This window comes from Geospiza fortis, unplaced genomic scaffold (assembly GCF_000277835.1).
Source record: "Geospiza fortis unplaced genomic scaffold, GeoFor_1.0 scaffold749, whole genome shotgun sequence".
NCBI lineage: Eukaryota > Metazoa > Chordata > Aves > Passeriformes > Thraupidae > Geospiza > Geospiza fortis.
Genome location: NW_005054976.1, coordinates 1,540 through 16,764, shown reverse-complemented (window position 1 = coordinate 16,764; position 15,225 = coordinate 1,540). Strand labels below are relative to the sequence as shown.

The 15,225-nt window shown below is 45.6% G+C and overlaps 1 protein-coding gene across 1 annotated transcript in view; it reads left to right on the top strand.

Moving 5' to 3' along the window:
* The window catches only part of LOC106632133 (TOG array regulator of axonemal microtubules protein 2-like), a gene marked incomplete at its 5' end in the record, with an annotated part of 24,051 nt that extends 16,149 nt beyond the window's left edge, over positions 1–7,902 (top strand). The window contains 7 exons of the mRNA XM_031065662.1: positions 591–691; positions 2,067–2,271; positions 3,455–3,671; positions 4,617–4,703; positions 6,860–7,091; positions 7,232–7,308; positions 7,769–7,902. Coding sequence (XP_030921522.1) covers positions 591–691; positions 2,067–2,271; positions 3,455–3,671; positions 4,617–4,703; positions 6,860–7,091; positions 7,232–7,308; positions 7,769–7,902 — 1,053 coding nt within the window. The remainder of the gene's footprint in view (positions 1–590; positions 692–2,066; positions 2,272–3,454; positions 3,672–4,616; positions 4,704–6,859; positions 7,092–7,231; positions 7,309–7,768) is intronic.
* Between the last annotated feature and the right edge of the window lie 7,323 nt (positions 7,903–15,225).

The window sequence follows — 15,225 nt, the reverse complement described above, 5'->3', positions numbered from 1 at the left end:
CCAAGAAAATTTCCAAATATACAAAAGATGTCCAAGTCAGTCCTAGTTACTACAATGACTATCTGTCTTTTGGGAATACTGCCCTGCTGTCAAGCCCTGTGGAGCTGGAAGAAGCTTGGTGAATTCAGCAGCATCCAGTGGAAAATCATCTGTTTGTTTGGAGGGGGATTTTATTCTTTTTATCTACATTACAGAAGGGAGTGTGCCTTTGTGCAGGCACAGGGAGAGTCAGTGTTGAACCAAATCAACTTCCAACACAATGGGCCAACCGCCAAAGAGTCCAATTTTTTCTGCTGCTTCCTTTAAGACCACTCATTGCCCATCAGTTTGCATTATTCCCATTTATGCTTAAGACTAATGAATTTGGGATTTTAGACTGCTGCTCAGTGTGGTAGCACCCATAACCTGCCTTGGGCTGTTGAAACCAAAGAGTTGGCATCACTGAATCTCTGGTCTGTTTATTTCTGTAAGTTAGGAAGTGTTTCCCTAAGCCTTGGTACTACATTGATCCTGGTTCTAATTTGTGTTTTAAAGAGGGAATTTCTTTTTTATATTCTAAAGATTCATGGGGTTTCTTTATGTCTTTGTAGGGGATGGAGAAGCAGAAGGGTGAACGCCTATCTGTCAAGGAGCCGGTGGAGAAGAATGACAGCCCGAAGAAGCCCCAGGCCACATTGCCCTCTAGCAAATGGTACTGAGCACTTTTGTCACATGTAACAAAGCACATGACAAGCTCTACATGCCTCTTCCACAGGAAAATCTTTCTGCTGGCGATGACCAGTGCCAGAGGTTGTTTCCTTTTCCTACAAATGCTCTAGGATAAAAAATATCTACTTCTGCATTGTGTTGAACACAACTTCTCTGGAGGGCTTTCCACAAAAATTGGGTGACAAAAAGACACCCATTGGTTGCAGCTCAGATGATCCAGTGCAGTGGCAAGGGCAGAGCTGTGCAGGCTAGGAGAGGGCAGAGTTGCTGCTGCCTGAATTGAGACCAGGAAATTCAGCCAGGGTTTTTTTTTCATCCAAGTGGAATGATAAATAAAACACCCTTTTTAGATGGGTGTTTTGATGAGAAGTCCCAGTCTAGAAGCAAGATGCCATTCCCCAAACAAGCAGTTCCCATCCATGTGGTTTGGCCTGGCTGATTCATGGTTTTCTTACTCTCAAACTGTGCCAAGTTTGAGTAGTAAGGAGTAAGTCAATCCTGAGCCATTTTGGTCAATAGGTGTTTCAATGTGGACTTTTGTCTTGGTATTCCTTTCCTTCATAGAGTTTGCTTGATGGACAGCATGTTTGGTTTATTTTCCCCTGTGCTGCAATCAGCGTTTAAGACGGGAATTTGGTCCTTGCTGTCTCCTCATGCCAGTGCCAGAGCTACTTGCTTCTCTGATAAGAGAGGGAATTTATTTAGCTCTGTCCTGCTCAGCGGTGGCAGGAAAGTGACCACACACCTCAGTAGCATGGCTAGCATCTTCCCGTGCCATGGAAGAGACAGGTTGATCCGGGAGAATTGTTCCCAGTGGATTTGTTAAGCTGTGCATCTAGTCTCTAGGAAAGCAAACGAAATGTGAGTGTAGTTCTGAGATGTCTGGTTTCTGTTTTTATCTCCCTTACTGATTTTCTGGATCCTTCAGATATGCCCCTGTTCACCTGTTCAGATGCATCTGAGCTACTTTTCCAGATTGTCATGCCTGATTGTAGAAGCACTTCTCCAGAGTGATGAGTTTCCGTATTATAAGACACACAGGTGCCATATGAGGAGGCATTTAAACTTGGAAGTAGTGTCTCCCTTTCCCCACAAAGCAATGTGACCTATGTGCCTTGGAAGGCATCTGAAGATAGATCAGGTGCATCTCATCCTTGGTTTTCCTGAGTGAGCAGTGGTGAGAATGTCACTTGCAGATTGTCTCCCATAATGATTGCCATGAGGTCCACATTGTTCTTCAGAGCTTCATGATTTTCTAGCTTGAAATCACATTGTTAGGAAAGCTTGTCAGGATGTTTGGCTCACAATTAACTGATTGTATTATCAGCAACAGGTCCTAATTTGGTTTTGTTTTCCAGGGTGAAGTCTGCCCCTGGCGGACGCCTCCTCCACCGTGCAAAAGCCCAGGTCACATTACCTGCAGCTGTGGAAGGAAGGGAGTCACTCCAGAAGCTTTACCATCTCCTGGAAGCCAAGGGGTTTCAGACACGGATGGAAGGAGTGGCACTCCTCCTAGACCTGTCCAAAACCAGCCCCCAGCTCATCTCCACTAACATTGTTGAAGTATGTAGGGTATCTTCATTGCTCCTTTCCTTTTGCTCCTTCTGCAAGCCTGCAGAAGTAAAGTTAATTCAGTGTGTCTTGGCACTACATCCTGGCTGTTTGGGACAGGCTGGTCCCTCTTACCCAGACAAATTTAATTCAGGTCCAGGCTTCAGGACAAGTTATTTCAGTCCAGCTGTATTTGTCTGGCAGGTGCCTATTGCTGCTGTTCATCAGATGATGGCAGAATTTTCTGCTGGTGCAACTGCTGCTGTCTCCTACTGCTAGCTGGGTGAAGTGAAGGGAATCCAGCCATTGAAAGCATGGCAGTTATTCTCTAGACAAAAAATAGGTTTTCATGGGGAAGAGAAGTTTCAGGCTGGGTTGGTTTAAACCCAGTTATTTTTGAAAGGGTACTTCTGTAAACAACATTTTGTCTCGCACAGGCACAACTCTAGCTACTCATTTCCATCCTCATCCCTATTCCCCTTGGTAAAGATGGTGCTCATCCTTCTTTGGGGGACCTTTTTTCTCTTTGGAAAAGGAGGAAAACAGCTAAGGGCAGATCTATCCTTTCTCCTCCCAGTAGCTGGTTTTTTCCCTGTTCCAGAAAATGGTGCCTGATGATGTGGCTGTCAAGAGACTGAACCTGCTCTAATGAGAACTGTAGAGCTTATTACATTTCAGAAGTCCATGTGTTAGTTAGACAAATGGTCTGGATCCTGGAAGAGTTGATCAGAGGCCTGTCCTTCTCTAGCCACAGGTTCTGAGACAAACAAAATAAAACTTAAATCTCCTCCGGCCACAGTTTTGGCAAAATCATAATTGCCCTTAGTACTTGAGGCAATTGCATAGAAGAATGGGCATTGTTAATATCAGCTTCCATACTTGTAAAGCGAAGGTAGACTTTTACAGTAATAAATGGAATTGATTTAATGATTTATAGATGGAGAGAAATACCATAGGAACTTTTCTGGCCCCAACCAAACCTCTTAAAAACAGGAGAAAATCTTTCCAGCAGCATCAAATTGAGCAACCATTCCAGTGAGTGGCCCAGAGAAAAACAGTGAAATTGTGCAAGCATGGGCTGACCTGACAGAAAAGATCACTTTCGTCTTTTATATTGCTGAGTGCTCATTTCTACATCCCCTCTTCAAACAAGGTCATTTTAATCCAGCTTTCATGTTATTTGTTCTCTTCACAGATTTTTGATTATTTTATCCTGAGAATAAATGACAGCCACAAGAAAGTGAAGCAGAAGGCTCTGGACGCGCTGGCAGAAATCATTGGACTCCTGGAAGATGCCCTGAACCCGGTGATGTTCTGTTTGGTTGAAGGGATAACAAAGAACCTGAACTCAAAGGATCCCGGGGTTCATGCCGCAGCTGTGAAGGCACTGGACAAATCTGTTGCTCATTTAGGTAAGGCTGAGCCCTGGCATGGACTCTCCTCAACTGTGTCTCTGTCTGTCCCACACAAGAGAGCGCTGAGTGCCTTGGGAGCTGTTGTTGTCTGTGGAAGGCTCCAGCTGACACCCACCAGAAGCTGTGCAGGTGCAGTCCTTATGCACCATCCCCAACAGGCTGGAATGTGCAGCAGCATTTCCCAACAGTCCCAGGCTCCCTTGGCTCTGTGCTGCTTGTCTGAAGAGCAAGGCCTGGACTCCAGCTTTGCTACAATTCAGAGGCCAAGGGGTTTTGGAGTTTGCTTGGGCCCCGTCTGACTTCCCAAATGGACAGCTTTGCTGTTGGCATGGAGAGACACCGGACCACCAGAGCTTCTGCAGAGCAGCCACCTGGAAGGCTCTACATTAGAGGCATTAGCTGCCTGTTTCCCATGTTTCTTCTTTGTCTTTTTCCAAAGGGGAACTGATGATTCACCAAGTTCATTTCTTTAGAGCAAACAGGTCTCAATCCAGCTGTCAATGATGCCTTGTTCCACATGTTGTTTTGCATGGGGCAAGATGGCAACAGCAAATACCTGCCTAGGCAAGGGCTGCTGTAAATTCCTTTGCCACACAGATTTATGTCAGCTCTGAAAATGCCTGAAAAATGGAGTGTTGAAAAGACAGGTCTTCAAGGGGAGTTTCCACTTTCTCCACCTCAGCTCCTCTGTGAACTCACAAACTGCCTGACTCAGTGCCTTTCTGTGTCCCAATATGGGCTTCTTCCTTTTTGCTCTGGGATGCAAAACCTTTTCACTGCTTCCATGTGACTGAACTCTTGAGGTCCCTGATGTGAAATGTTTTAACATAGCTCCTGGTACAGCAGAAAACTTTGGATTCACAAATGTTCTTTCCCTCTTCCTCACTCTCCTTTCTGCTATGACCTCACACAAGTGAGCAGAAATGTGTGTTTCACTTGTAGATGAAGTGTCACTGATGAAAGACCTCAGCAACCAATGGAGCAAACTGAGTGGCCAAGCCCTGCTGGATGTCACAGAGCGTATCACAGGTATGGCCTCCCCTTCTAAGCCAAGAGGTCTCTGAGGGAGTATTTACAGGGAATGCCTGTGAACCGACAGCAGAGTAGCTCCTCCAAATCAGGAGGTGCTGAGCTTGTCCCTCCTGCTCAATAGCCAAGGCAGATGTATTTGGCAGGCTTTCCCTGGCTGCTGCAGAGCTGTGCAGCATCTTGAGATGGGGGCAGCGCCTGGCCTGGGGGCTGAGCTCTCACTGGGGCATCTCAGAACCCACCTGCAGGAGAGGGAGGGGCTAAAAATACCCCAGCTGGCTCCTCTCTTGAAAGCTCAGGGACATCTGTGATCCTCAAGGGAAAATGGTGGCAAAAGCTGTTTCAGGGAATCAGTTTGTTTTGTTCTCAGAGAATCCTTGTTTTTCTCCTGGAAAGTTTTGAGGCTGAACAGTGCAGAGTTTAGGGGTCACAGCTTAGGTCAAAACTCAACACAGGTCTTAGAGGCACAGATTTAGTGTAAGGCAGGCTTTAGGGGCACAGGGGCAGAAGCAGGATGCTGGGGCTCCCTGCCTGTGCTGTCCAAGGGGCACTGGACTGAGCAGTTCAGGGTGTGCACACAGTGTCCTCCTGTGTCTGCACTGTCCAAAATGCTACAAATGCAGCTGATAATTGATTCCTCAGAGGAGCTTGCTATGTCAGCAGTAGCCAAGGAATGGAAAAATAATAATCTCAATAGATAGTAGAAAAGACAACTGATAGCCTTGCATGAACTGGGGCTAAATCCATTGCTAATTATGCCAACATCTTTAAATGCAAGGTGTAACACACTTGGTGTCTTCATTGGGAATCTCAAAAGGGCATGTTTAGTGATTAGGATGTCAAAGGCCCTTTAAAGAGCATTTGAAAAAAGTAGACCTCCAGCAATAGGGAATTTAGTTTTGCACTTATTTTGATCTCTTTTTCAAATAAAGGAATTAAGCATAAATTAGGACTACTTTAGAAAAGCAAATGTTCTCTCTGAGATTTAGTAGGAACAGACAGCTGTTCCTCATGTTCAGTAGTCACCAATTTCTTTAATGACATTTAAACTCAAATGAACTCCCAATTTAAAGTGGGTACCATAACCCTTTTTCTGCTTAGCAGAATTGGTTTTGGGTACTTTCAAGAGATGTTTCAGTGTTGAATTGTTGCATTAGGGTGCTGGTGGATTAACAGCATAGAGAAAATGAAGTCTCTTCCAGCACAGAATAATAAATGGCTACTGCATAACATTTTGCCTGATCTGACAATAAGAATGGTCTCCAGAGCATATTTCAGCTTTTGATCTCAGCCAAATCTGCCATGCAAGAAGCATATTGGTAGTCAATTTTTGTCTGTGTTTGATATAGTTCAGAAAATGAGCAGAGAGCAGATTTCAGAGACAATGATGTTAGGAAACCCTTGTGTTTTGGTTAAATTTCAGCCCCCTGTGTATTATTTTTCTCTCTCTGTTGCCCCTATTTCAGTGGACATTATAAGGAAAAATGCCATTAACATTGAGAGAGGAAATGTCATAAAAATATCAGTTGGGTCTGCGTAATTCTCTAAAACACCGTGAGGTTTGCAACAGCTCTTTGCTGGAAGCCACAAAAGCATTCTGCCAAAGACACCGGCTAGTCACTGATGTTTCTCATCCAGCTGCCAAGCAGCAGCCATCTCTGGTGGGCTGGAGTTTTGAAGTGTGTTCTAATACTGCTCTTTGCTGTGTGCCACAGAGCAAAGGGAAGAGCCAGATGAGACTTTTGGCCCTTGACATCGAAGTTACAAAAATGGAATCATCTCTTTTAATTAGAAATCTCTCAATTGGCTCTCTAGGTTGCATTTCCAAATCTTCTGTGTGGGTTTAGACAACTTCTTAAAGGAAAAAAAGGAAGTTTGACATTTCAGTCATTGTTCATGCAAAAACAGATTGTGAAATGATTTAGTAAAGGTACAAAGTCTGCCACAGGTACAAGGCTCTGGTTGGAGAAATTAGTCCTGAGGGGTTGGTGGTTCTGTTTCAAGGATGATCAGCTGCAATGCCCATTTCTGGGCCATGGGGCTCTGTGTGCTATTTCACTGATCTTGGCCAGAGAGGCCTCCAAGAAACAAACCCAGAGGTAGATCTTTGTTTGCATTGAGGCTGGTGGGTAAGGAGCTGTGTGTCTGTCCCGCAGTGCTTGTGGAATGGGTTTATGCCAGGAGCCCTGAAGTGGTCCAGCGCTACGCCCTGCCCGTGCTCTGGTCCTGCCTGGAGAAGAAGGCGCTGCCTGTGCGAAGCGCCAACGTCTGCGCTGTGGTCACCAAGCTTGCCTGTGCCCTCTGCCAGGTGATGGGCACCCAGCTGATTAAGTGTGCTGACAGCAAGCCTCCACATGTGCAGGAAAACCTCTCCAGCCTTTTGGGCTGGTGAAGGTTTGATGTTCTCCAGAAAGCTGACCAAGTGCTGAGTTGGACACCTCCAGATGTGACTTTTTAGCTGTGCCGAAAATAACAAAACATTAAGGAAGCGTGTGCATCTGCCCCACTCTGCCCATCGTCCTTCCTAGTCATGGCAAGGGGGGCCTGAAGCAACTCCAGACTGAGGACAAGGTGAAGACCAAGCATGGCTCAGCCTCACACAGAGGTAAGGTGGGAGCTGGGCTGCTCTCTGGTGGGAGGAAGGGTCTTGTGCCAGCCCAGAGAGGCTGTGCACATTGCCAGGGAACAGTTGTGGCCCTGCATGTGCCCCCTGCAAGGAGCTGTGCTGCTGCCAGCGCCCCTGGAGCTGTAGGGCTGCTGAGCTGTGGGGCAGGGAGAGGAGCAGGAGGGTGCATGTGCAGCTGAGCCATTCCTGGAGAGCAGAGGGCTCTGGGCTCCCTGCTGTCCCAGGGCAGCCCAGAGGCCAGGCTGTTCCTGTGGTAGCTCTGGGGAAGTGGGGCAGCAGGGTTTTGCCCTGGCCTGCCTCACGTGTCTGCCAGCAGGAGCATGTTTCCCTGTGCAGATGTTTAGAAGTTTCCAGGAAATGTATCCCATGAAACATGTACCTTTAGCTGCTTTAGGTTTGCATTGCAGCCTCTGTTACACTGTGTGTCTCCACTTTGCAGGCCTGAGTGGCTACACTCTTACCAAGAAGTTTTCTCTGCACACTTCCCATTGTCTCTTCACCACGAAGTCCTTGCCTCATGTCCACAAGAGCTCTCATTCCTTCAAGCACAGGAAGAAGCTGCCGCCTGCATGAAGACTCTTTGAAGATTAGGATTTATATGTTAGGCTTTATAGTTGCAGATGTACATATGTTTAGATCTTTAGATGTAGTTTAGATGTAGTTTTCATTGGATCTTGAAATTTTGATTACTTATTTTTAATTGTATATATTTTTAATTATATTATTATTTTTAATTATATTTTTAATTTAATTTTTATTATTTTTAATTGTATATATTTTTTTATGATTAAAAAAAAGTTAAATAAATGTGGCATTCACATTCTCTGAACAGAGAGAGAGATGATTCTTTCTCAGAGAATTTTTCCTGGAGAAGTATAGAGAGAAGAAGAGGAAACATTTTTTATCTCTGCTTGCTGCTCCTGTGGTTTTGCACATCTGAAATGTGTTAGGAAGATTGTTTACTTGAAGGGAGTTCCTAATTGGATTCTGGTGATGGTTGTTAATATTAATTGGCTTATTGGGTCAACGCTGTGTCCTGGCTGTCTCAAGATAGTCACGGGTTTTTCTTTAGTATTCTTTGTAGTATAGTGTTCTTTAATATAGCATAGTATAATGGAATATAATACACTTTTAATAAATTGTTCGGCCTTCTGAATCAATGGAGTCAGAGGCCAACCATTCCCTGGTTGGGGGCACCCTGCTTTCTGATAAATAAATTGATATGAACCAAAAGGAGAATGTGAGACCAGGACCTGCTAGCCTAGAGCTTATGGGAGTGCAGCTCACTCGATGTGCCAGTGTCTCACCACATGCTTTCCTCATTGGGCTGCTCCCCTTCCTCTTTTACCATGGCTTCTTTGTGTCATTAGTGCTGCTCTTTGTTACTTGGCATTACAATGGAACCAGCTGTTCACATGCTGGGGGGACAATGGACCCAAAGTTCCTGTCTAGTCAAAAGTTTTCCATGTAGATGTATTCTGTGCTCACCAAAGGCCTGAGCAAAGAAACCAAGAGGAGTGTGCCCAAATGGCAAAGCTTTGCTCCTTCACCATCTCACACAGATCTGGCTCACAGGTGTTTTCAATCACAATTCTGTAGGTAAGAAGAGGTTGTGTATTTCACTGGGAAATGATGCACTGCTTTGGAAAAGTCATCTGGATGTGTATTTACCCAGGACAGCAGTCCAACTGTGTTGTTTGCAACTTGCTTGCCGAGGGATGAGTGGACTGTGAAGCCAATAATGAGTGACAAGGGTTCCTCCAATCTATTTACACTCCAGCCTGAGTGCCATTCAGCTCAGGGCTATGGGATCATTTGTTCCCATGGACCAGTGCTGGCCAGGTTAATGAATTCCTGCATAGCTGGAAGAAGCAATTCTGAATTCCACTCCAGCTCTTGGTGGGCTCCATGATCATTGACAATGATGCCTTTCCAGAAATTATTCTACAGTTTCCTTTCATAGTCATTTGAAGCTTTTAAACTTCACATTTCAATTTGCTTTGCCTTAGTGAAAAACACTTCTGGGCCCAGTGCATACTGTAACCTTTTGACAGCAAAGTCCTCATGGTTGCCAGCTTCTGATGTTACAGAAGAAACTGCATGTGAATGTGTTAATTTGGTTTTCTGAAGGAAAAACCCTATGTGTCACGTGGCTGCATGTGTTTGCTTAGCTATGGGTCTAGTCCTGGCCTAGTAAAGCCCAGGCAGGGTGGCATGTTGCAGGGAAAACTGCACCATGAGCTTATGGGGTTGCCATCAGCAGCAGAGTGAATATGTCCTTTGGGGATTTCTTTGGAGACAAGATTAGGGGCCTGCTCCATGCCACAATATTCTCTTAGATCTTTCTAAAATATCGTAAAAATGGCTGTGAAACTTCACATCTCCTTCCACAGCCACTTTTTTAATAGGAGCATTCTTGTCCCTCCTCAAAGCCACTGCTCTGGCTCACCAGAAACATGAACATCCACAAACAGCAATGATGCATGGTCCTACTGCTGCTGCTTCAGAGGTCTGGGAAGTGCAGAGCTGGGGATTACCAATATGAGAACTTAATTAGCATTTCATGCTCCTTCACAATATCCAGATCTCACAGCTTTTAGTTTCAAAGCAGCCACTGTACTGGCTCTAGGGAAGAACAGTAAATGGGAAACAGCAACTGCCAGCTTTGTAGTTGTGTGGGGGAAAACCTGGAGTGTCTGCATCAAAAGATGAATGGGAAGAGTGTAATTGTCCAAGCCAAAGCTTCATTAGGAGAGCAGGATCAGTTCTTTGCTGCATGCTTGCATGAAAATAATTTAGGACCTCCTTTTTGTATCTCATGCAGAAAAGGAGGTCTTAATAGTACCATGCTACTTAAAAACACAGTGGGATGCAGCTCTGTAGTGGTTCACAATGAAGCAGATTGCCTGCTTTGTCACTGCCAGCCCTGGTGACCCTGCAAGGGACTGTAGTGTATCCCATGCCTGTTTTACCTCCAAGCAAAGCTTGGTTTTGCTTATTAGTGTGGAATAAATACAAGAGTAATAAAATGGACAATTAAGGTGGTCATTTTGGAGGATATGCTCATGGTTTCTCATGTCAGTCCTGCACCTCATGCTCCGAAGGCTTGTTATATATAATGAAATATTTCAATATAAAAACTCAGCTCTCATGTTACATCTGAATAAAATTGCATCAGATCATCAAGGATTCTGCAGGCAAGAGCAAGACAAAAGCCTTCTGCCTCTCACTTTAAGCTGTCCTGGACTTCTGCAGCCCTTTCTGAAAGCTGCAGAGTGTTTGTAGTTGTTTTTGTGGCCTTTATGAAAGATATGTGTATCAGTCCGCAGGGCTCTCCTGGCAGCAAACTGTTTGTCCAAGCCCAGGGACATCGTGCTGGCAGAAGCGGAGTGGCCCTGCTCCCAACCTGAGAGTCTGTGAGCTGAGCCACGCCGGGGAGAAAAGACACCAAGGGGCTCCAGCCCAGCTGCTTCATCTGTCGTGCCCACTGCATGGAGCTCTGCACTGGGAGAAAAGTTCTTTGCTGCATGCTTGCATGAAAATAATTTGGGACCTCCTTTTTGTATCTCATGCAGAAAAGGAGGTCTTAATAGTACCATGCTACTTAAAAACACAGTGGGATGCAGCTCTGTAGTGGTTCACAATGAAGCAGATTGCCTGCTTTGTCACTGCCAGCCCTGGTGACCCTGCAAGGGACTGTAGTGTATCCCATGCCTGTTTTACCTCCAAGCAAAGCTTGGTTTTGCTTATTAGTGTGGAATAAATACAAGAGTAATAAAATGGACAATTAAGGTGGTCATTTTGGAGGATATGCTCATGGTTTCTCATGTCAGTCCTGCACCTCATGCTCCGAAGGCTTGTTATATATAATGAAATATTTCAATATAAAAACTCAGCTCTCATGTTACATCTGAATAAAATTGCATCAGATCATCAAGGATTCTGCAGGCAAGAGCAAGACAAAAGCCTTCTGCCTCTCACTTTAAGCTGTCCTGGACTTCTGCAGCCCTTTCTGAAAGCTGCAGAGTGTTTGTAGTTGTTTTTGTGGCCTTTATGAAAGATATGTGTATCAGTCCGCAGGGCTCTCCTGGCAGCAAACTGTTTGTCCAAGCCCAGGGACATCGTGCTGGCAGAAGCGGAGTGGCCCTGCTCCCAACCTGAGAGTCTGTGAGCTGAGCCACGCCGGGGAGAAAAGACACCAAGGGGCTCCAGCCCAGCTGCTTCATCTGTCGTGCCCACTGCATGGAGCTCTGCACTGGGAGAAACTCGACGCCGGACGAGCCACTGAACTTTCATCTGCTGCTGGAGCTACTCCGTGATAGCTCCTGCTCTTCCTGGGGGAGAACCCAGTGCCATCTTGTAATGTGTGTCCTGGGGGGATTTTTCTCTGGAATTTTGAGTGCTTCTTCCAGTGGGGGGACAGTGAGGTCTGATAGTTTGATATCTAGAAGTCACTAGGCTTTTTTCTTGCTTTTCAGGCATTCTGCTTGTTAATAAACTGTTGACTTTTTCCAAATTTCATCTATTAGTATTAATTTCCTATTGCTGTCAAAGTAGCCCGACTTGGCACTGGTGCCAGCTTGGGTCTGGGAGGCATCCTGCACAATGTGGAATTTCAGCAGGCAGCAGCCACTCCGGGCCACAGGCCCCTGAACACCAACGCCAGCCCTTTTACTGCAGAAGAAAAGAATTGCTGAGCCAATCTTACTGGATAATCAAGAAGGCAAAGGGTATGTTAGTTAGAAGGGGTTTTTATAACTTAGAACAAAGGATAAACCCACCTCAAACAAGATGTTTTTACCAAGCAGAAAGATAGCACAGGCAAACAAGTCAGCAAAGTTACAAGTAGAAAAATGGTCTCAGAATTTTCCACTGCAAGAAAACTGAAAAACAACTTCTAGCTTAAACTGTAATGTACTTTTAGTGATTGGAGAATAGTAACATGAATATGGTAATTATAGTAGTTATGATAGGCTATAGATAATAGTTAAGGTATAGATTGGTTCTACTGTATTAAGATGCTAAGCAAAGAAAAGTCTATAATGCATTGTAACCAAAACCAAAGGGTCTCCAGGCCTGCCTGCAGCTGGAGCTGACAGCTGTAGGCACAGGCTCTGTCACCAAAAACCCTGGACTGCTGTAACATCTTGGATGGAATAAACTGAATTTTGGAGAGCCACCTAGAGTCCCACATCCCTCATTCTGGCTCTTACGGGAAAGCATGGTTCAGTCTGAACAACCTCAGACATGGGCACAGGCTGGGAGAGGAAATCACTGAGAGCACCAGAGCAGAGAAGGACTCTCGGATTCTGGTGGATGAGAGGCTGGACCTGACCCAGCGGTGCACGCTGGGAGCCCAGAAAGCCAACTGCATTCTGGGCTGCACCCAAAGCAGCGTGGGCAGCAGGCTGAGGGAGGGGATTCTGCCCCTCTGCTCTGCCCTTGTGAGAGCCCAGCTGCAATGCTGCATCCGCCTCTGGGGTCCTCAGCACAGGAAAGACACATGGACCTCTTGGAGGGAGTCCAGAGGAGCCCGTAAAGATGATGAGAAGAAATGAGCACCTGTGCTACAAGAACAGGCTGAGAGAGCTGGGCCTGTTCAGCTTGGAGAAGAGAAGACTCAGGGGAGACTTCATTGCGGCCTTCCAGTACCTGAAGGGGGCTTAGGAAAATGAGGGGGAGGAACTTTTTATATGAGCATACAATTATAGGATAGGAGGCAGTGGTTTTAAACTGAAAGAGGGCAGGCTTATATTAGATGTTAGAAAGAAATTCTTCACTCAGAGGGTAGTGAGGCACTGCTAGAGGTTGCCAAAAGAAGTGGAACTGTTCACTGCCTTACAGCAAGTCTTTAAGCCACCGCCCAAAAGTTAAGACTTTGCTGCAAATATTTGACTGCTAACTTTTAAAGTGTTGACCAGAGAGATCTGGGTACAGCTCTGGACACAGGCACAGCTGTTCAGGGAGAAAAGACAAGCTGAAGGTGTGCTCCCTGGGGATGGGGAAGCCAGGGTAGTTTTAGCTGCAGCTGGAATGACAGCTCTGAAGACGCACAGAGCATGCATTCATTCATTCCTTCTGTTCCCTCTGTGTCCCTTTCCAAGGTGGATGCCCAGCTGCAGGTGGTACGTAAGCTGGAGGAGAAGGAACACTTACTGCAGAGCAGCATTGGAACAGGAGAGAAGGAGCTGGGGCTGCGAACACAGGCCCTGGAGATGAACAAACGCAAGGTGAGCGATGCCTTCCTTTCCTCTTGGGCTGTGAGGGGGAGCTTGGGGAGGCATGGAAGGCTCTGAGCTCTCACTGGCATTCCAGAACCTGGTATTTTCTGGTTTGGGATGAGTGTATCAGAAGGCTGAGGAGTCCTGGAGAGAATTATGGTTAAAGCACTGGAGACTGATGTTTTGCTTTGATAAGGAGAAGCAGGTTATAGATTTTTCTGTGTAACCTATGGTGAAGAAAGAGCAGCCAGATGAAGTTAACTGGGGTCAAAGCCATTGTAACAAAGATGGGATAAGCAAAAGGAAATACAGCTGGGGAATGTGAACACTTTCAACAGATGCCTAAGATCAATAAAGTAGGTGTGTTACCAGTAAAATAAGACTAAGTCTTATAGCTGCCTTTGTTGTTAAGTTTTAGTAGAAATGCAGAAATTACATTAAAACAGGCAAAAAGGAAAGCACTGTGAAGAGGAGGTGGGGAGAATTTAGCAGAGTCACCTGTGCTTAGTATGACAATTTGTGGTATTAGGGCATTTGGCTATAAAGTTAGAAGAGAGCTGGTGAAGAGAGAAGATTGTTAGAAATAGGTATCTTGCAGTTCTGTCTAGTTCAGCTGTAGAACTGCCTCTGAACACTTTAACAGAGAAAATGTGGAAGCTGGAAGGCTGAAAATACCTTAAGAAGAGATTTGGATGAGCATTAGTGTTTTTCTAAGTGTTGTGCTTTGCAGCATGCCAAGGTTTGGCTCTGCCCAAAGGGATCTTGAAGCTAAATGATTAAAACTTGTTGATAATAAGGTAATAACAAGGGACTAGAAGCCACTAGAGCTGTTCTTCTATGTTTGGTCCTTATATCCTGGTTTTCTTTCTCAGGCCATGGATGCATCTCAGCTTGCAGATGATCTGAAGGCCCAGCTTGAGCTGGCTCAGAAGAAGCTACATGATTTTCAGGAAGAGATTGTGGAAAACAGAGTAACTAGAGAGAAAGAGATGTTCAACTTCAAAAGGGCTGAGGTACATATCCTATGCACAATCCTTCAAGATCTGTCTGCTTTGGTGTCCTTCTTGTACACTGAGCTTGCAGAGAGTTTCAGCTGAACTGCTCTTGGTGTCCAGTTTCACTTTGATTTTGGCTTCATCAGGTCTTGGCTCTTTCAGGTTTTGTCCCCTGATAACTGACAATGCTTGCAGTATCAGAGGATCATGTTGTCTCTTGGATTATAGGGGGTGAAACTATGGGTGGCATGACTTAGCCAGGTGCATGTTCTCTTTGGTCCCTGAAGAAGCTGACAGAGAATGTACTGTTCCTTCTCTTGGTCTCCTGTTTTTGTGCAGGAAGATATTTCTAGGTTGCACAGGAGGCTGGAGTCCACAAAGAAGCCTGACATGGTTCCCAACTGTGATGAGATCCCGATGGAGGAAATCAAGGATTACAAGGTGAGTGTCTGTGTCCCTCAGCTTCCCTTTTTACCTTAGTCAGAAGGTGTGCAGGCACACTTGCAGTATCTGACATCTCTCGTCTGTACTCTGGCACTGGAGAAACCACATTGTCCTTCTGAGGAATGGAAGGACCTTCATGTTGAGACATCTCTGAGCACAGCAGCTGGGCTGCAGGGCCCCTGACAGCTCTGTGTCTGTGTGTCTGTCCGTGTGTGCGTGTGTGTGTGTCTGTGTGT